Raw genomic sequence first — 22297 nt, forward strand, 5'->3', positions numbered from 1 at the left:
CCTGGATAAAGGACTTTCTCACCAACCGGTCTCAGACAGTGAGACTCGGGCCCCACCTCTCCTCCACTCGCACGTTGAGCACAGGTTCTCCACAGGGCTGTGTGTTGAGCCCCCTCCTGTACTGTCTCTACACATACGACTGTAGACCAGTCCACAACAATAATCTTATCATCAAGTTTGCTGACGACACCACAGTGGTCAGACTCATCTCAAAAGGAGAGGAGCAGCCTACAGAGAGGACGTCCTAAACTTGGCAGCCTGGTGTTCAAAGAACAATCTGGCTCTAAACACCAAGGAAACCAAGGAGCTCATTGTAGACTTCAGAAAACACAACACGGAGCTGGCCCCCCTCTTCATTAATGGTGAGTGTGTGGAGAGGGTCCACACCATCCGGTTTCTTGGTGTCCTTATCTCTGCAGACATCTCCTGGACTGACAACATCACAGCGGTTATCAAGAAGGCTCAAACACGGCTACACTTCCTGAGGGTTCTCAGGAAGTACAATCTGGACTCCAATCTGCTGCTGATCTTCTACCGCTCGTCCATCGAGACCCTGCTGACATACTGTATCACGGTGTGGTACGGTAGCTGCACAGCGGCAGACATGGAGAGGCTTCAGAGAGTAGTAAGAGCAGCACAGAAGATCATTGGCTGCCCTCTCCCCTCCCTGATGGATATTTACACTTCCCGTTGCCTCAGCAGAGGAAAAACTATCATTAAGGACAGTTCTCACCCTGGCTTTGATCTGTTCAATCTGTTGCCCTCAGGGAGACGTTACAGGGTGTCTCAAAACTGTGCATTTCATAGTACCTCCCCCATCCACCCCAATATCTTGTTTATTTATCTTGTTTATTTATCTGTTTATTTATCTTGTTTATTTATCTTATTTATCTTGTTTATTCTTCTTGTTTATTTTATGTACATGTTGGCACGGAACAAAAAAGGAGAGGCTCTTAATTTCATTATACATGTGTATAGTGACAATAAAAGGCATTCATTCATTCATGACAGACAGAAAGAAAGTGAGAGAAAGAGACAGAGACAAATACAGTCAGACATACTTGCACAGAGAAAGTGAGCAAGAGAGAGAAAGAAAGAAAGACAGAAACAGATCAATAGAGACAGAAAGGCAGTCAGACAGAAAGAGAGAGGGAGAAAAACAGACAGACAGAAAGTGAGAGAGAATGACAGACAGACAGACAGAAAGTGAGAGACAGAGATAGAGATGACAGTGAGACACACATACACTGAGAGAGTGAGACAGAGACCGATCAAGAGAGATGGAAAGACAGGCAGACAGACAGACAGAAAGAGATAAAGAAAGAGAGAGAGAGAGACTTGTTTCTCTCAGGCTCACATAGTGACTCAGGCCTCCACTGGTGCTGTCCTTGGTGCTGAAATCAGTCACCAGCCTGCAGTTCACTGAATCTTCATTACAGCATAAACATAATACACTATGTAACCACAAGTATATGGACGCCTGACCATAACACCCACATGTGCGTCTTCCCTGAACTGTTGCCACACAGCTGAAATCACAGTAAGGTTTGAAGGGGACCCAATCAATCAATCAATCAATCAATCAATCAATCAATCAGTCAGTCAGTCAGTCAGTCAGTCAGTCAGTCGTTTGCTTACACTACTTAAATAGGCCCCATTTCGTGGCAGCTATTGCTTACGGCCATACCACTCTGACAAAGCCTGATCTCATCTGACCTCGGAAGCAAAGCAAAGTTGGGCCTGGTTAGTACTTGCTTGGGAGACTGAATGGGAATACTAGGTGCTGTAAGCTTTTTATTTGGATAAGTGTTTTCATGATCTCTGCACAACATCCTCTTTTGGGATAAAGATTGGATACAGGTATGAAGGGGACCCAATCAATCAATCAATCAATCAATCAATCAATCAATCAATCAGTCAATCAGTCAGTCAGTCAGTCAGTCAGTCAGTCAGTCGTTTTCTTACACTATTTAAATAGGCCCCATTTGGGGGCAGCTATTGCTTACGGCCATACCACTCTGACAAAGCCCGATCTCATCTGACCTTGGAAGCAAAGCAAAGTTCGGCCTGGTTAATACTTGCTTGGATGACTGAATGGGAATACTAGGTGCTGTAAGCTTTTTATTTGGATAAATGTTTTCATGATCTCTGCACAACATCCTCTTTTGGGATAAAGATTGGATACAGGTTGAAGGGGACCCAATCAATCAATCAATCAGTCAGTCAGTCAGTCAGTCAGTCGTTTGCTTACACTATTTAAATAGGCCCCATTTGGGGGCAGCTATTGCTTACGGCCATACCACTCTGACAAAGCCCGATCTCATCTGACCTCGGAAGCAAATCTGGGCCTGGTTAGTACTTGCTTGGGAGACTGAACGGGGATACTAGGTGCTGTAAGCTTTTTATTTGGATAAGTGTTTTCATGATCTCTGCACAACATCCTCTTTTGGGATAAAGATTGGATACAGGTTTGAAGGGGACCCAATCAATCAAAAAAAAAAAAAAAGCTGCCTTCCAAGCAGTAGATCTGGGTTTGATTCCCGGCCAATGCACGGATTGAAACCGGTAGCTACTTGAGGTACTTTATGGTAGTTGGCACAGAAGGAAGGGATCACCTACCTGAAAATAAATTAGTCAACAGAATGTGCCATAAGATTCTCTGCAGGCCTCCTAGAACTGTTTCTGCTTCCCACTTGTGTTGTTAGTGGTTCTTTGCTGTTTGTAAACACATCATTATCCACCAGGGCACGTTTGACCCGTGAACAGGGGCGAAAATGTAAGAAAATGCCGTCTCTCCGAGTCTGTCTTCTGTTAGCGACAAGCTAGCATGCAAACTGTGATGAGAGGTGTACATTTTCCGCAATCAGCCATCTATATAGTTAGTGTTTTATATTTAATAAGCAAAGATGTCTATATGCTGATTGGTCTTAAGCAGCGTTGTCCAATCTTCAGGTTTTCGTTCCAATCTAGCAGGAGCCACACCTGATTCCAATTGTTTGATCTGCTGATCTTGGCTTTCAATAGACTAAAGTGTGGCTTCTGCTTGGTTAGAATGAAAACCTGCAACCACACTGGCCCATTCTGGATAAGACTGGACAACCCTGATCCAAAGCAAATAACCACTAAGGTAAGTGCCACTTTGTTAGTTCAGAATCTGTCATGCTGACTCGACGTCACTCGATGAACAGTGAAGGAACTGGTAGATGAGGAGACTTCCCACTGTTGACGAATGGCAATTTCAAGTTGAGGGTGCGTTTTCTTTGCGTTTTCCTGCTTGGAGGTGGGAAATTACAAGCTGCAACCTCGAGTCAAGCGCATCATTACTCTTGTCTTCTTGATGAAGGAAAGAGCCAGGCTCCCACATTCAGTGGAAAAGCAGAGACTGCCTGTGATTTTGCAAGCAGCTGTTATCTGCCTTGCTGCAAAAGGCTCAATGGAAGGGAAGCCGCTCCCAGCCTTTTCCGGGCGTAGACCTCTTGCTGATAGGTGAACTTGCTGACCAGTACTTTACGGAAAATTTTCCAGTCACGTTCAGAGTCTTATTGAGCAACGAAAGAGCCAGGCTTCCACTTTCTGTGGAAAACCAGAGACTCCCTTTCATTTTGTCAGCAAATGTTATCTGCTTTGCTACAAAAGCCCAAAAGAAGGAAATCTGCTCTGTTCAAGGTCTCGCTTTCCGGCTGTTCCTAGAGGACCTGATCCTACCGTGATGACGACTGGTCAGTTATTAAAGCAAAGTTCAAAACTTCCAGCTGGTTTCTGCCCAGTCTCAAACCAGGACCTTTTGCATGTGACGCAAACGTGATAGCCACTACACCACAGAAACCATGAGTGCAGATCTTTGGCTGTTGCCTATGGTCTGCTGATGAGAAACGCACATACTTAAACTTTTGTTCACCAGAGTTGAATTGCCCAGCATGGCATTGGTGGTATAGTGGTGAGCATAGCTGCCTTCCAAGCAGTTGACCCAGGTTTGATTCCTGGCCAATACCTGGATTGAAAGGGAGCTGAGGGAAATGTGAAGGTCAGTGTGGAGAGCACGAAAGATGTCGTCGACCTGAAGGTGTTGAATCAGACCGTGCCACCATGAGAGAGTTCTTGGAGCTGGGAGAGAAGGGCATAGAGTGTGCTCAGAGGTGGGGCAGACTTCATGGACTGACTTATATGTAATCTTTTGGCTGATATCCAAAACAGCTTTCAGTCCTTAAGGTTTAGATCAGGTTCAGCTGACTAAATTTAGTCTATAACTAACAACTAAATGACTCAAACATGATAAAACATTGTCCTGTTGTCTAAAGATCGATATTAGCTGTTAAAATGTGCATGAGAGAGACTTCCTATTTGTTCCATCTGTTAGCTACATTATTGTCACAGCTCCAGTGCAAAAACTAATGAAGCAAACCGCAGACATGAAACTTATCCTGGCTACGTTTGGTGTGAGGACAAAAATCATGCCAAATTAGAAATTCATTCCTATAAAAAAGAGGCGTCTTACGCTCATGCCTGTTATTCTCAGGAGGAGGACGCTCGCGGTCACGTTGCCGGCTTCACCGTAGCCAGTGAGATCAGCGCTCGTGTTTGGCAGATGAAGAACGGCAAGCATTGGCTTCTGGGAAAAACATTCGACAAATTCTGTCCACTAGAGCCTGCTCTTGTTACCACAGAAGCACTGAAGGGTAGGTGGGGGGCCGGTGAGATGGAAACCTGAACTAAAAATTGTTGTGAACGTAAAAAAAACATGAGGCTTTGAGTCAGAGCTGTAATGTGCTGTTTTTAAATCAGACGTCCACAATCTGGGGATCCGGTGCCTGGTAAACGGTGATGTAGTTCAGGACAGCAACACCAGTCAGCTGATCTTTAAGACGGAGAAGGTGGTGGTGTGGGTCTCGCAGTAAGTATCCAGCGCATGGTGGTGAACATATTTCACTGACCTGATCTTACAGCAGTGTTCAGATTCAGTGTTCAGACTCTTCTAGGGATGCATTGATACCAGTACTGGTATAGGTCTGATACTGTGCTGAGTGAATCGTGCAGCACATTAAGCAGTAATGTGACCGTGCAGAGAAACTGTTGCACGTGGGAGCAGTTCAGATCAGTGAGCACTGAGACATTGGTGTATTGTTACTGCATCCCTAGTGTCTTCTGTACAGCTTTGTTCATTTGCCTTGAAGGCAGGTTTGTGACTCTGTACCCAGGCGACGTGTTTCTAACAGGCACGCCTCCAGGAGTGGGCGTGTTCAGAAAGCCACCCATCTTTCTAAAGGTGAGCTCAGTTTCCAGTTTCTTACACTGCGTAGGCTTGTTCTCCATTTTCCAATTTTGTGAATCTCTATAAGACTAATATGACCTGGTCATGGTGATGGAGAAACACCGTGGCTCATTTAATCCCCTTGAGTAAATATACATAAAAGACAGGGGCGCAATAAGTTTTGGTGAGCCGAAATCCTCAGAAACGTTAAGAGGTGCCCTTGGTGATGACTGGTTTAGAAAGTCATTCATCACGTCTGGTGTTTGATGACCGTGCAGAACTAAGCGATTAGAGAAATGAGTCTGAAAACAGCTCTGGAGTTATCTCCTACTGAGGCAGGAACAGCTGTACAGACGTATCCTTTGAGATTACTTTTGGAGAGAGGAAACACAAAGTACAGCGTTCTTCAAAATTAATATCCGAGGAGATCGGGTTCTTCCGAAACACAGTGGTGTGACTCCTGCACGGTTGGCTGACTTTTATCTGAGCTATGGAGATGGAAAAAATTAAAATAAATCCCTTTCACCGTTGAAATGCTTTAATGTCTAGACGTTTCTGAAATCCTAATCAGATTTGTGTGCACTAGAAGTGATTGGTCCAGAGTGCAGGTGCTGTGATCTTCCAGGAGATAGAGCTCTGTTGATTATTATTACTGTATTAGTGGGTTGTCCAACCTGCGAATCTCTCTCGACATTATCGATCGCCTTCTCCGTGAGTGTGCAGGAGGTCCTTGTGCAGTTCACCTGTGTGTGTGTGTCTCGAGATCTTACTCAGCACCTGGTGCACTATAGTAATCAGCCCTGTCCGTCAGCATCTCTCTCGCCGTGCTGCATGTGGAAGGAGTCTGTCTATATATGTACTTGTGTGGGGTGAAAGAGGGGGGTTATGGGATTGCTACGGTGTCCCAAGAGGGCTGGCGGCATTACCAGTGGATAATCAGGGGCTGATTGGAGGGTCAGTGGTTCATAAGCTCCGTCACTCATCGTTAACAACATCATGTATGAGTACGTGGAAAAAGAAAGATCCGGATTGAGTGACGGTGCAGAACAAAATCTGTATTCGTCTCTCCAAATCAAACAAAGCAACGTTATAAAGCAACAATTTTCATCAAACAGAAACCAGAGAAGAACTCGTTAACTTCCTAACAATCCAACATTGTCAAACACTCACTAATTAAACTGAATACAATGACCAATATCCTGCTCTCTTATTGGTTAACAGCTCTGATCAACTCAAAATCCTACCAATATTCTCACTCAAAGCCTACCATCAGCATTATATCGAATGACATTAACACACTTAACACACAACATGTAGCTCAGAGCTCAGTCTTCAGTTTGCACTAGAGCTACAAGGCTCTAAACTGTCAACAGTGTGGAAAATGAACGCTTAAATCATCACACACTGGTTTAGAAATCTATCTATACAAATAAAGAATTTTTAGCTGCTAGTAGTAAAGGCATAATGCTTTAGGTTTCATGATGCTAAACCGCTAGATATAAGCTTCACTTGTTAGCTACAGCACATTAAGCTCATAGCTTCAGTGCAAAACTGAAAACCACAACAAACATTTCCTAACTACATTCATAAGAAAGAGAGAACCAAATGCAGTTTTTAAAGGTCCACGTTCAAGAACACATCTTGCTCCAAGCGAATTACCAGAAACACTGATATTTTGTAACTAAACCTAGAGCGGAGTAGACGTGTGTTTCTCCTGCGTCAGCCTTAGAGGAACTGCGAGACGAACTGGAAGAGTTTGTGTTTGTTCTCGGCCTGGAGGAAAAGAGGACTGATCTCTAGGTACACCGCCTCGCTCTGCCGGTCCTCCATCAGCACCTGGTACAAGAGAAACACACTGTAATCCAGTCTGTACAGGATTTCGGAGGGTTTTTATAATTATTTATATACATTATATACATTTATTTATTTACATTGTGATTATTGTGGCCCAAAATGCTCGATTTTTCTGTGGCTTTTTTCAAATTTACGTTGTTTTTCACACAAAATTGTTTTGCGCGTTCTTCCGCGGTGATGTTTGTTGGTAAACGAGACCTTTTAGCTGTTAATCATGTTGACGGACATGAATCGAAGAGGAAATCTTGGCCCAGATCTGCAGAAAATCGGCGGTAAGTTTAAAACGTTGCAAGCTGTTCCGAATATTGCGGCGTTTGCTCGATTCTGCTTTCGTTTCTGCGATCGCAAATGGAACCGTGGAAGAAGCTGTTCACAGGATAAACATATTTATGGCACACTTGTACGATATCCTGTGTGAAGTTTACCTGAAGACATGTCGGAGACTCTGAAAAACGTGTGAGGAAAGCTTATCTGAGACTGAGTCTGCCATTTGGCAGAAACCCAATACCCTGAGGACAACATCCCCATTGTGACGCATGGTGGTGGTAACACTACAAAATGTGTACGTGTGTGTGTGTGTGTGTGTGGGGTTAGGGGATGGGGTGTGTTGGCTCAAATTTAGCCTATTACCCAAAAACATTTAAAATTCAACTTAGAAGCCAACACTCACATCTACCTCTGAACCCAGTTGGAGATAGAAAAAAAGACACCAGCCGTGAGTGAGAAGAAGCAAGGGTCCAGCTTTATTGTTCCGTTCCACCACACGAGATCCACACCGATGAGAATTCTCAGAAGTGATCTGATACCCTGAGCTTAAGCTCCAGTATTTATACTGTATTTACACACTAAATAACCCATATGTTTCAAGAAGACTATGATCTCACTACCAATAGGGTTAAAAAAGAGCTCATCTACCTTACTCTTATGTTCCAGAAAAGGGCTATTTCACTTACACATAGAATCAAAACCAGAGGTTTTCAAATTACACATAGAATCAAAACCCATGGATTTCTAATAACCCAGAAAGTCAAATCCACGGGATTTCAATAACCCAGAGACTCAAAAACTAAGGGATTTCAGTAACCCAGAGAATCGAAACCAAGGGATTTGAATAACCCGTAAAATCAAAAGTGGAGAGACAAATCAATCTAGAGTGACCTTGGTCTTACTATTATCTCACGGGGGGGCAGCTTGACTCAGCCACCCTTATAAATGGCTCCTCATGGTTCTCTCTTAACATTAAGTCCTTCCTTGCGAGCCTGCATTTCTAGTTTATAATTTATTTTCATATTTGCTCTATATCTCCATTTTATATATAGTTATACTGCTTGAAAAATGGTTTACTGTACTTCCTACTTCATAATATCATTATATTACCCTTCTACTGTCCTACATATCCTATTATTCTGTTTTTTATAGAGTATATATATATATATAAGATATTACCCTTATAATATCTTAATATTCCTTTTTATTATTCTTATAAAGTTATTGTAGTATGTGTGAAAGAGAGAGAGTGTGTGTGTGTGTTATGTCTACTTGCCCGCCCTTGACTGTACGAGTGTGTGTGTGTGTGTGTGTGTGTGTGTGTGTGTGTGTGTGTGTGTGTGTGTGTGTGTTATCACTCCTCAGCTCGTATACTTCTTTTTGACTTTTTGACTAATAAACCATAGTGTATTACTCTTAAAGATCTAAGTAAAGTGTGAATCCAATTCAATATTCAATATCAGTCAATATCCGCCTCACACCGCTTCTGTGTGTCTTGGTGCCCGTCTTTTCTTCTTCTCCCCTTTACTGGATACTAGGTCTCCCTTGTGTTTATTTCATGTCATTTTTATCCACAATAGGTGTCAGAAGTTGAAAGGGGGGTGAATACTTAGGAAATGCACTTAAATAATGAGGAAAACAGTCTGAAGAACACTCAGTCGTCAGTATACACTAAGAATTTAGTCAACATTTTTTCTAGGGCACTCTGCACTGCATTGTGGGGAACACAGCGGTTCTGACAAACCTCTGAGACAAAACAGCGTCACGCACTGCAGTGATGCCTGTCTGTTAGTTTGCTTTGCCTCAGACTTATTTTGAACTGATCTAATGTTTTGTCTGCTTGTGGGTTGGAAGTCCGTGATAGTTATATAAGTAGATATTTATAGAAATCTTCCACACACACACAAACATCATCCATCCATCACAGCACCACTTCTGAAGCGGGGAAAACTTCAGCCACAACAACTACAGGAACTGTTACCATTGCTCGAACGAGAAAGATTCTTATTAACGAACAACTTTTATATGGACAGAAAGATACAGTCCCCTCTGAAACTACTGGAACGACAAGACCAATTCTTTTTCTTTTGCTGTAGACTGAAGACATTTGAGTTTGAGATCAAAAGATGAATATGAGACGAGAGTTTCAGCTTTTATTTCCTGGTATTTACATGTAGAGGTGATAAACCGACATAGAACATAGCACGTTTTGTATCACACCAGCCAATTTGTAGGCGAGTAAAAATATTGGAACATGTGACTGAAAGGTGTTTCTTGTTACCCAGGTGTGTCCTGTTAGATTGACTGTTTAAACAATAAATAGCGCTGAACATCTACTCTTAGTTTTGGTTTTAGCCTTCACTTTCACCTGTGAAGACTGCATCTGTTGTTAAAAAGGATAAGCCAACATGAAGATCAGAGAGCTGTCTATGGGAGAAAAGCAAGTCATTTTGAAGCTGGGAAAAGAGGGAAAAAGAATCAGAGGCATTGTTCAAACATTGGAGCATAGCCACTACAACAATATGGAATATCCTGAAAAAGAAAGAAAGCACTGGTGTACTGAGCAGCAGACACCGAATGGATCGGCCAAGGACGACAACAGCAGCTGATGACAGAAACATTGTGAGAGCTATGAAGGAACCCGACAAAACAACAGTTAGTGACATCAACAACAACCTCCACAGGGTAGGGGTGAAGGTCTCAGACACTTTGAGAGCAGAAACACAGGCCATACCACTTGATGCAGTTACTGCAAGCAAGGGATATGCATCAAATATTAAGTGTTATTATTTTAACTTACTTCCAGACTTGTCTGTTCCTATACATTTCCTTTTTCCAGGAAATAAAAGTTGAACTTTCATCTCATATCTCATTGTTTGATCTCAAACGCAAATGTTTTTGGTGTATAGCACAAACAAATGAATCGTCTGTTCTAATAGTTTCAGAAGGAACTCTATATTAGCAGTTTAAAACAGCATTGAGTACAACGTGGGCCGTTTAAACTTTTCAGCCTTGAAAATCATCAAGAAAGGGGACTGTATATAAGGAAAAGCACCTGATAGCCATTGTGAAATCTGTAAAGTGATGCTTTGGGCCTGATTGTTGGTGGTGGGGGAGGCGGTGACTAATGTTATCTGTAGTAGAGCCAATACGTTGCAGGAAATAAAGCACTCCTTAAGAAAAATATTGTTTTATACAGAATCCCCGTATGTTTAAGATCATGACATGATTTAATAAGTGGTGCGCATTTGCACGATGGGTGCCAATACTTTTGGAGCTACCGGTCTGACTCACCGGTATATACCCAGCTGACAGTAGGTGTGTAAGCTGTAGGCTTGTTTCAGTCAGCTTCTCTTGACCAAGTGCAACATCAAACTCCATCTCTCCTCCTCCATATTCTGCCACCTCACACAGCAAGGCAGAGACAGCACAGGCAGCACGCACACACACACACACACACACACACACACACACACACACAGAGTTCTGATTATTACTACTTACATTATCAAATATGTCTCCTTTACCACTGTTCATCCCTCATTCCTATTGAAGGGGGTGTGGCTTATGAGACAGTCCCAGTGAAGGAGGTGTGGCCTTTGTGTCTCAGTCATAGTGAAGGAGGCATGTCCTGTGTCTCAGTCAAAGTGAAGGAGGCGTGGCCTCTGAACTTTGCATGTTACTGGATTATGTTTGTGGATTACTGTTTGGATTTACCTGCCTGTGTGTCTCTCAATAAAACTGTTCATACTGCACTTGCATCCTACCTTATCTTCATTGCATCACGAAATGTGACAGAATATTCTGCCGTAACATGGATGCAGCAGGAAGACAGGGGAGACATCACGCTACAATGGGAGTAGCAGGACAATACCTTATCGGGAAACGTTCTGATTACTGACCTCACATTTCTTGTCCGTGCAGTTCCCTCAACGGTACGCCGTTGAACTGCCGCCAGAGACAGCAGGATTGAGCAGCTACCCGCTGGAGTGCCTCTTCAGCTGCCAGGAATATTTCTGCAGCCTGGCGTATCCCAAGCCTACTAAGAGACAGTGGATCGGGTTCTTGGTGTCCAGGTTTTGTGGACCGGCCCGTGACTGGGCGAAGCAGCTGGTGAGCAGAGTCCTCTGCCCTCCAGGATGTCACTCAATTTGCAGAACTTTTTATGGAGGAGTTCACGCAGCCAGGGCAGCTTCTTGGTCTGGATTTACTGGGGTGGAGAGTCAATGGACAGCCCCAGCCTGACCTGCCCTTTAAGCTCTATTATGAGTGGATTGACAGGTCAGCCTCCACCGATCTGCTTCAGGTTCCAGCCAATGTGGAGGAGGTGGCACTGACATGCATGTCTGAGGGCTGCAGGAGGGAGACCAAGCTACAATGCCCTACCTGCAAAAAACTGGGTCTCCAGGAAGCATTCTACTGCTCTTCCACTGCAAAGCCCAGTTACTGTCCCAAGTGTCTGTTAACCAGGACAACCAAGCCCTGCTCAAGCCCAAGTCTACTAACACGGCCGACCAAGTTCTGCTCACACCCAAGTCTACTGATATGGCCGACCAAGTTCTGCTCAAGCCCGAGTCTACCGACACGGCCGACCAAGTTCTGCCATGAATTCCCCTTTAAGCAGCACGCTGTGGAGCATGTGAGCGCGCGTGCACGAGCAGGTGCACCTGCTTTTCCCTTGTTGACAATCGTGACATTTCGACACGTGCATTTGTTATGTTTCTGTTATGTCTCCTCCCCGTTCTGTCATTGGTTGTTGTTTCACGTGTGTCTGAATCGCCCTCAGCCATCAGCCATTACGAGGCTGATTATGTTTGTATATGTACCGCGCGCCTCCCAGCACACAGCGCGGAATATTGAGTTGTAGTAGATTAGTTGAGTGTCCTTACGATAGAGAACCAAAGTCACAGTTTATAGTTTCATGGTTCAATTCATAGTCATAGTTCATGTCATGTTTCATGTTTAGGTTCGTTAGTTTAGTTCACGCTGTTTCTCCGCCCCAGTCCCGCGCTATAGTCATGTTCATGAGAAAGAAAGAAAAAAGAAACATCCACCCAGTGTTTAAAAAAACAAAAATTAAAAATAGAATGTAAATATATAACTGGAGCTTCTGTCAGCATTAGTATAAGACTTAATGTAGTGCACCTACTTATTTTAACTTGGTATGTGTTTTGGAAAAATCAAAAAGCTTAAAAAAAAAAAGAAGAAAAAAAAAGGGCTGGATTGTAAAATTTAAAAAGAAAAAAGAAATTGTGCAGTCCATGGATTATTGCTCTGAAGATAAACAAGAAAAAGAAAAAAGAAGACACCTATCATGGTGGTCTTTCCCTGATTCAGGATCTGAGGAGATGAAGGAGAGAATAGAACAGACCCAGCACAGAGAAAGGAGAGTCACATTCAAGGGAGAAAAAGCACAGGGAGAAGGCTGGATGAGGTGCATTGTGGGAAGACACGATGGGGACTGGGTCATCTTGGAGGAAAACAAAGCGGTCACACTGATGTAGTCACTCGGTCCACAGTGTTATTGACCTCGTTTTTGTTGGAGTCCAGGCCTTTGGCAGCGTTCAGACCGTTGTGGAGATTCTCCACCACCTTCTTCATGCTCCTCAGCTCTCCGGGGTGCGGCGTGGCCCATCGCAACAGCGTTCCCTATGACAGAGGAAAAGAAATAAAGAAAACAAGACCATCATTGGAGATACACGAGCTATAGTTATAGACACTTAGTTATTGCTATTCATCACATTCGATCCATCACCGTTATAAAACGGCTCCTTTCCCACGCTGGTCCTGTTACTCGGTTATTGATGAATCATTCATTCCTGGCAATAGTTGAGCGTACATATTTGCTGGTCTATGGTCTGTTTTGTACTGTGTTATCTTTAATTTTTTTTGTGGAGTCACCGAGTTGTCAAGTTATTATTCTGACAGGGTCATGTGATTAGCACGGCAACAGCTGGACTACATTCCGCTAACAATAATAATAATAATAATAATAATAATGATAATAATAATAATAATAAAGCTAAATGATGAGTGTAGGCACAAGGTCTGTGTATTTAATAACAGAAAGGCTAACTTAGTGCATATTCTGCATTTATAACCTATAGTATCACTATACATACACTCACTGGCCACTTTAAGGCAAACACCTGTACAGCTGCACAGCTGCACAATTATCCAATCAGACAACCATGTGGCAGCAGCACAGTGCATAAAATCATGCAGATATACATCAACGGCTTCAGGAAATGTTCACATCAAACATCTGAATAGGGGGAAAATGTGCTCTCGGCGACTCGGTGGCATGGTTGTTGGTGCCAGACGGGTATTTGCGTATTTCAGAAGCTACTGATCTGCTTGGAATTTCACAGCCTCCTGAGTTTATTCAAGATGGTGCAAAAAACCATCGAGTGGCGGAACTAAGAGTGGAAACGGCTTGTTGATGAGCGAGATCAAAAGAGAGCTCGATAGCTAGACTGGGTCGAGCCGAGAAGAAGGCTACCATAAAATGGAAAAAAAACAAACAAACAAAAAAAACATGCCGAACCTGAGAAGACGTCCACATTTTATCTACATGATTTCATGTATTGGATAACTGCATGAATGAGCAGGGATATACCAATGAGTGTATAAATCTGTACTGTACTATTAGAAAACCATTTAAACAATTCTCACAGGTCCCAGTCACATAGCAATACAGGTTTCTGCTCTACTCTTTTCTTACAACAGTGATTCATTCATCACGGAACAGGACAGGGCTATGTTTACAGAACTAGGCCATTTGAATGACTTTACTCCCAACTCTCAGTGTACCACGCCAAGTACAGGATAAAACACCATAGGTGTGCTGTTCCAGATAAATAATCAACGACAGTGACTGAAGGCGAAGTAAGCCCCTAAAGCAAGGTCATAGCTTTAACTACGGATCCAAAATCAGACTCTTAGAGGGCTTTCGCACTGGCAGCTCAGTCTGAGCGCGGTTTGTGTGTAATGTGAAAGCTGTCACATGGACCGGGAAGCACAGCGCGGTACCGGACCTGAGACTACCTGAAGGAGGTGGTCCTAGTTCGGTTGCTCTGGAACCGAGCCACGATTCCAGTGAATATGAACGCAAATCGTACTCCGTTCCGCGCTTATTCAGGAAGTAAAGTAACCTGCGCGTGCATTTTAGCTGAGGACGGCATCATTACGACGTAGTCTCCACAACGCACGTGTACCATGAGCGGCAGGGGAATTTGTGAGACACAGAAGAGGTCCACTGCTGCGCATAATATCTGTTGCACCTGCGTTCGAGTGAGTCTGAACCCAGACCAACGGGGGGATCAATCGCACTCTGATTTGGACCGCAGCAAACATGACCCGTGTGACAACTATCATACTCAAAGGCTACCTTATGCTTTATATTCTAATTTTATTAGTTCCCAAGTGTGGTTCATACCACCAGGGTCACTCCCTGTATTAACAAAAGTGAACTGTCAGGAATTTCTTGCCATTGGATTTTGTGTTTATATACTTCGTTATTTTGCTATTTACTGAATGCACTTCATTCATTTAGTCGGGTTTCCAAAAATTCTGACAATCCTGACTCGGCAACCTACAGCGTAATGTCCGAAATCCACAGGCGTGAAAGTTTCCTCACTCAAACTCGGGATTCTGACACTCTGACATAAGCGTTTGCACATTTGCATTTTAATTAATGATACAGTAAACACGTGCATCAAAACCAATCTTATAAATTGGATGGTAGCAGTAGTAAGATAATAGTAATAGTAATAATAGTCCGAGCTGTTATTTCAGTTTAACACACGCGCGCGCACACACACGGAAGCCCAATCAGGTGATACAGAGTCCAGCATTTCACAATTCTCTCACCTGTTCATCGTCGTCATCGAGGAATCGGATGGTGCTCATTCTATTCGTGGCTCTGTTGTCCCACGTGTCATCAGCCACATCGTTCACGAGACTCTCCAGAGTGCCATAGCGTGCCAGGTTATCAGAACCTACATATACACACACAGACACATTCCACTATCACGTCTCACCTCACCATTCCCAAAATATTTTCCCAAAGCTGAAGGTTAAGCCAAAATAAAGTAAACTCAACTGAAGAGTTCACCTGCGATACCCAGCAAGTAAAAAATGTCAGATTAGGGCTCAGATTATACTCGACTTGTATAAACCCGGAATTATTTAGAGGCTTTGTGCATGAGTGTCTGTGCTCCTGCTCGGTCTCCGTCTCTCCCTCCCTCCTCCCCTCAGTGACCTAGCTTCCATGGGTTTTCCACCCTCATCGGTCCGTGTCACCACAAATGATCATAATCCCTCGGCCTAAACAAGAAAACACAGCTGCTACTCAGAAGAGGTTAAGAATGACAAACTTTCTATTCGTCTTTATCGACACTACGTTTACATTCGTAGGCAAAAATATATATAGATATACGAAATTAATTCTGGTGCACTCTCAGTGCACAGCAGTGGATGTGATGCCACTTGCCACTGTGGTTAGTGCTTAATAGCCACGAGTGTGGTTAGGCAGAGATAAGCTTCTTTAAGCCATGCAATCCAGCGGGTGTACATAAAACAGCTCAGGTGCAGAGAGAGAGTGCCAGACAAGATCAGAGATTTTAGGCTCTGTCTACTTATCAAACATTCCAAAAAAATGTATTCTTCTTCTATAAGAATATGTGCTAGACAGGCACAGAGCAAATTAAAATCCTACAAGCCATGCCATTTAGGGCTCACGTTGAGCAGAGACCTTCTCAAACACAGGAATTCATACATACGGAGTGCTAATGTTTGCATACGCATAGGACAAAATAGCGAAAACAAAGAAATATAAATGATATGGGGGGGAACATTTCGTGAGTTGTTTTTCTTCATTATCAAAAAAAAGAGAAATGATCAAATGAACTATTTTAAGAATGAATAAGAAGAACTCAGGGTTGCCTCCACCACCACCAAGTCTAGTCCATTCCTTTAGTCTCATTACTAATCTGTATGTCTCAAACTCAAATACCCTTAAAATACATGCCTCAAAAAGCAAGACAGCTATTGAAGAAAAACTATTTCTGACATTTGATCTTGTTTGGATCAACTCTAAAATCTAATATCAGTTCATCTTCTGTGTACAGTCACGATTCTATATAAATCCTCCAAAACATACTACCTCCACCACCTGGTGGCTTTTAATTCCCTCAGTTGTAATATATTGGCTGCCTTGCAGTTCTCCCTGTAGTTCTGGCCTGTTTCCCACTGAAGTTAAGCAAGGTTGAGCCTGGCCAGTACCTGGATGGGAGACCTACTGGGCAAAACTAAGGTTGCTGCTGGAAGTGGTATTAGTGAGGCCAGCAGGGGGCGCTCACCCTGTGGTCTGTGTGGGGCCTAATGCCCCGCTATAGTGAGGAGGGATACTATACTGTAAAAACAGCAGTCTTTTGGATGAGACTTTAAACTGAGGTCCTGACTCACTGTGGTCATTAAATATCCCAGGACACTTCTCGTAAAGGAGTAGGGGTATAAGAAAAAGGCTAGAAAAAGATCTGACAAGTTATCTTGATTGCACTTGCATCGCAAAAAGCCACTATTTTAACAGGAGTGTGTAGACTTTTTATAGCCTCGGTAGATTGGTATACGTGTGCGGCACGCACCACACATGCTGTTCCTGGCTTGAAATGCTACGGATTATAATATTCATAATCGAAACAGTACATGATCTATACTTCAGCCTGTACTGTGCTGAAGCAAAAAAAAGTGTTCTTAAGTTTAAAAAAAAAATAATAATAAAATTAAATGTTCTAACTGCCACTGAGCACAAGCGAACATATCAATGAAACTTAAGAACCTTATTTGATCATATGCAAAGTCATGTCATTTCTGAGGTAAAACAGGAATAATGCTTGGAAGTGCTTTCTTGTCCGTTATTAAAATCATCCAGTCATTTTCAGGTTTCAGCTCTGTGCTTCATGCTGGCACTTTCAAGTAACTTTGTAGGCTGAAAGCGATCGCCACTAGAAGCAGGTATGTCGAGTATCAGTTCAGATATGGAACTGTTCTGCCGCTGACACTAATTAAGTGTCTGTGGATTTCTATGAAACCGGACTTTTCTTTATGAAGTTAAAAAATAAATAGAAAATTGTGCTGTTGTAGAGTTTCGAGAAAAAGAAATTATTCATGCTGTTTGGAAATACAGTGTTATACTGTGTGTGTGTGTATATATATATATATATATATAATATATTAGTGTAATATAAACAGAAAATATATATAAGTCGATACCACAGTGTGGTATAAAAATAAAATAAAAGAATTTAATTAAAAACACTCCTGGAGGACACTGATACTGGCAAAGAGAGAGAGAGAGAGAGAGAGAGAGAGAGAGAGAGAGAGAGAGAGAGAGAGAGAAAGAGAGAGAGAGAGAGATTTTAGTTATCCTAAATGTGCACACACACACACCCCTTATACTCTGAATGCAAGCATTAGTTTAAATTCACTGATATGGTGTCAGGATAAAAAGATTTATTAAAAGCATGAACATGTGAATAATTATTAGCGACATGAGGCTACATTTAGCTGACAGGACACGGGCTGACTGAAGATGCATGGTGGAACATTAAGAGGTAGTTTATAACACTGCAATGCGTTAGCATCATTAACAAATAGAGAGAGATAGAGGGGGGAGAGGGAGAGAGAGAGAGTGGGGGAGAGAGGGAGAGAGAGTGGGGGAGAGGGATTTGAATTGAATTTGAATTTCAAAAGCCTTTTTATTTACATGATTTTAAAACTACAATGACCTATTTCGGTCCCACAGAGTCATTTCAAATAACACTAACTAAATAGGCAGGGCAGGGCGGGGCGGGGCAGGGAGGCAGATAGGTACATAGGTGATAAAAATAAACACCACTTCCAAATGCATCTGAAAAACTACAGGGAGTATAAAAAAAATAAAAAGCAAAAAAAAAACACAATAGTAGAAGTTGATTAAATTTCACCTTTTCTTCTGCAACCACACATAATGCCCCTTCCAGACACCATATATTTTCAAACGATACACGATCCTTCAACTAAAACCAAAAGCAGTCAAGACGTTCCACAGGTAAGTATGCTCAACTCTGTCGAAAGCCTTTTCCTGATCAATTAAAACCAAACCACATTCCAAATTAAAAATCCTTCCGACCTCTACGACGTCCCTAATGAACGAAATGTTATCGTGAATAAATCGACCCGGCACACAGTAGGTCTGGTCTGGATGGATCACCTCTTCCATGACTATACTAAGTTGGTTTGCCAATACCTTAGAGAGCAGTCGGTATTCCACACAGAGAACTGAAACAGGTCTCCATGATTTTATGTCGTGTAGATCTCCTTTCTTGGGCAACAGAGTCGATACTGCTCTGCGACAACTGAGCGGCAGCCGCCCCGTGACTAAACTGTCACCCAGTACCTCCAGTAGGTCTGCACCCATTTCAGGCCAAAAAGACTTATAAAAGTCAGCCGGTAGACCATCGATCCCTGGTGCCTTGCCACTCTCCATACCCTGGAGGGCTTGTAGCAGTTCCTCTAGGGTCAACGCCCCTCCGAGGTCTGCGTGCGTTTCCTGACACCTGAGGGAGATCCTTCAAGAAGACCTTATCATGGGCCTGTTCACCATACAATGGTCCGTAAATCCTACTGGTATATTTACACAACTTCTAAAAGCACTTAACTGGTGTTTAAAAGCATCAAATTGATCCAATCTGGCCATAGAGAGCATATTATTATAGGAGTGCACCCAGGTATACTGTTTCTGCATGTGGTGAAAATTTCTCCAAATGTCCACAAGGTCACAGGAATTCATTAACTCGACTAGCCTTCTACGTGATGGCATATGGGGCTCTACATGATTCCTGCCTATACCCAGCTCTGTACAATTAAAATCCCCCCATAGAATCAAAAAATCATCAGAGTCACAATTCTTCAGGACATTGTCTAAGGTTCGTAAAAATAACATTCTTTCGATGGCTGTGGTTGGGGCATAAACACAAACAAAAACGACCCACCTATTCTCATATTGAGCTCTAACCTTTAACAGTCGACCCTTTATGATTTCATCAACTTGGTAAGAACAGGGGATAAAATTATGGGAAAATAAAATAGCTACTCCCCCACTGGTAGATGTCTTATGTCTTAAAAAAGATAACCCTTTAAACTCCCTGGCCCAGTCAGCAGCATTACTGGTGTCTGTGTGGGTTTCCTGAGCAAAGATTACATCAATTTTCTTTTGCTTTACCGTTTCAAATAACAAAAATCTTTTATTTCTTTCCCTTGCTCCATTTAAATTCAACGAAGCAACTCGAAACTCACTCATAAATAAGAGGAAAAATAATAGATTTACGTACATAATGTCTAGGATTGACTATCACTACCGTTATTGTCTAACATTACATTCACTTTTGTAAGGATTTTCTTTAGACGGTATCCCTCCTGATCAGTGAAACCCCCTTCTCCCATAAACCCCCTTGTTTTTTTAATGAACTGTTCCACATACGGGAAAAACTCGTCTATCCTCACATTCCTAGCATGTTTAGTCTTTCTCAGAAAAGCCCTGATGTCGTCCACGCTATATTCATGGCTCGAAAAGCCACTTAGATTTACACTACATGTAATACTACAGTCAGACACTTCGCTCTCACTCTCTACCTCCACAGAATTCAGCTCCTCTGCAACATCTTTCCTCTTAGCCTGTGCATGAGGACGATTTCTCCGTCTCTTTCTCTGGGGCACCTTGAACACATTCTCTTCTGTATCCATATGAGAGCTATCATCCACAACTTCATCAGCTAGAGACGGATCCACACTATCCAGTGACACCGTACTGTCCTGTGTATCCTTATCACCTAAATCTGGCTCATTCTCAGCCTTCTCTTCTTCACCTGGTTTAGCACCGACACCCTGGTGAGAGGGAACAGCTTCAGGTGTCTCCACCTGAGAAGGTGCTGCTGCTCCCTCTCCCGGTGTGTGGGCCCCATCCACCCCAACACCCTCTCCAGCAGTAACCTCGTTACCAGCGGCTGCGTTAGCATTATTATCATTTTCGGGATTCACCCATTTTTCCGGACAGGCCTGCACCAGATGACCAGATAAACCACACCCACAACACTTCATTGTAGTAGTAGTAGCGTAAATAACATAATTAAAATCCTCCACCTTTACATTGAGTGTCAGATCCAGATCATTATTGTCCTTCAGAACCATGTACACAAACCGTCTGAAAGACACAATATGTTTTACACGAGGGGATTTACTTGTAGTCGCGATCTTCTTGATCTGAGAGACCGGTTTTCCATAGCGGGATAGAGTTTGGGACAGAACCTCGTCCTTAATAAAAGGAGGAACATTCGACAGGATCACGTTTTTACACGGGGTTGATAAAGGAAGCACTAAGTGGAACACATCATCAATCACAACTCCACTGTCCACCATTTCGTTTGCCAACTCCACCGTTTTCAGAAACAGCACAACGGCACTATTCATCCGGGCGGCAGACAGAATGTTGTCGTATCCTACACTCTCCCCCACGGCCAGACTAACCTCCTCAACGCTGGCGGTAGTGGCTACTTTAATAGCATGCCGCCGCGTGAGGGAATCATACTTCCCCATACCTGAGGCAGCCATGTTTCCCAACCACGGAAACAGCCGCCCAGGCCAGCGAGAAACACACACACAAACACACACACCTGAGCACACACACACACACACACACGCACACACACGCACACACACACACAACAAACAATAGTAGATTTAAACTCCCTCAGAAAACAAAGACCTAAAAGGAAATCGTATTTCTGAAGAAAAGACAGATAAAAAAATGAACAAGCGAACTTTGGAGCAGCGGCCTCGGCCACGCTCCGCACACACTCACTCACTACCGCTCCCGCCCACTCACTCAGTCCATGTGCACACGAGACAGAGAGAGAGAGAGAATGTCTGTATGAGAGAATGTCTGTGTGTTAGAGAGAGTGTCTGTATGAGAGAGAGAGTGTCTGTGTGTGTGTGAGAGACAGAGTGTCTGTGTGAGAGAGTGAGAGTGAGTCTGTGTGAGAGACATAGTGTGTCTGTGAGAGAGAGAGAGAGTATGTCTGTGTGTGTGAGAGAGATAGTGTGTCTGTGTGAGAGAGTGTCTGTGTGAGAGAGCAAGAAATTGTCTGTGTGAGAGAGTGTCTGTGTGAGAGAGCAAGAAATTGTCTGTGTGAGAGAGTGAGAGAGTGTCTGTGTGTGTGAGAGAGAGAGTGTGTCTGTGTGAGGGAGTGTCTGTGTGAGAGAGTGAGAGTGTGTCTGTGTGAGAAAGAGAGTGTGTCTGTGTGAGAAAGAGAGTGTGTGTCTGTGTGTGAGAGGGGGTGTGTCTGTGTGAGAGACAGTGTGTCTGTGTGTGAGAGAGAGTGTCTGTGCGAGTGAGAGAGAGAGAATGTGTCTGTGTGAGAGTGTGTCTGTCTGTGTGAGAGAGTGTCTGTGCTAGAGAGTCTGTCTGTGTGAGAGACAGTGTGTCTGTGAGACAGAGAGTGTGTCTGTGTGTGTGTGAGAGAGAGAGAGTGTGTGTGTGTGTGTGTGTGTGTGTGTGTGTGTGTGTGAGAGAGAGAGAGAGTGTGTGTGTGTGTGTGAGAGAGAGTGAGAGAGTGTGTGTGAGAGAGAGTGTATGTGTGAGAGAGAGTGTGTGTGTGTGTGAGAGAGAGAGTGTGTGTGTGTGTGTGTGTGTGTGTGTGTGTGAGAGAGAGAGAGAGAGAGAGAGAGAGAGAGAGTGTGTGTGTGAGAGAGAGTGTATGTGTGAGAGAGAGAGTGTGTGTGTGTGAGAGAGAGTGTGTGTGTGTGTGTGTGTGAGAGAGAGAGAGAGAGAGAGAGAGAGAGAGTGTGTGTGTGTGTGAGAGAGAGTGAGTTTGTAATTATCACTTCATG

General features: G+C 43.3%; 1 protein-coding gene and 2 pseudogenes across 1 annotated transcript; all 3 read left to right on the top strand.

Moving 5' to 3' along the window:
* Nucleotides 1-604: 604 nt before the first annotated feature.
* Nucleotides 605-5577, top strand: LOC128629602 (fumarylacetoacetate hydrolase domain-containing protein 2-like). The gene is made up of 4 exons (XM_053678342.1): nt 605-625; nt 4358-4676; nt 4783-4891; nt 5176-5577. The coding sequence occupies exons 1-4, from the start codon at nt 605-607 to the stop codon at nt 5333-5335; spliced, it is 609 nt and encodes a 202-aa protein (XP_053534317.1). The 3' UTR covers nt 5336-5577.
* LOC128629808 (uncharacterized) lies at nt 1674-1792 on the top strand (annotated as a pseudogene).
* Nucleotides 2001-2119, top strand: LOC128629814 (uncharacterized; annotated as a pseudogene).
* Nucleotides 5578-22297: the final 16720 nt, after the last annotated feature.

This window comes from Ictalurus punctatus, unplaced genomic scaffold (genome assembly GCF_001660625.3).
Source record: "Ictalurus punctatus breed USDA103 unplaced genomic scaffold, Coco_2.0 Super-Scaffold_100, whole genome shotgun sequence".
Classification (NCBI taxonomy): Eukaryota; Metazoa; Chordata; class Actinopteri; order Siluriformes; family Ictaluridae; genus Ictalurus; species Ictalurus punctatus.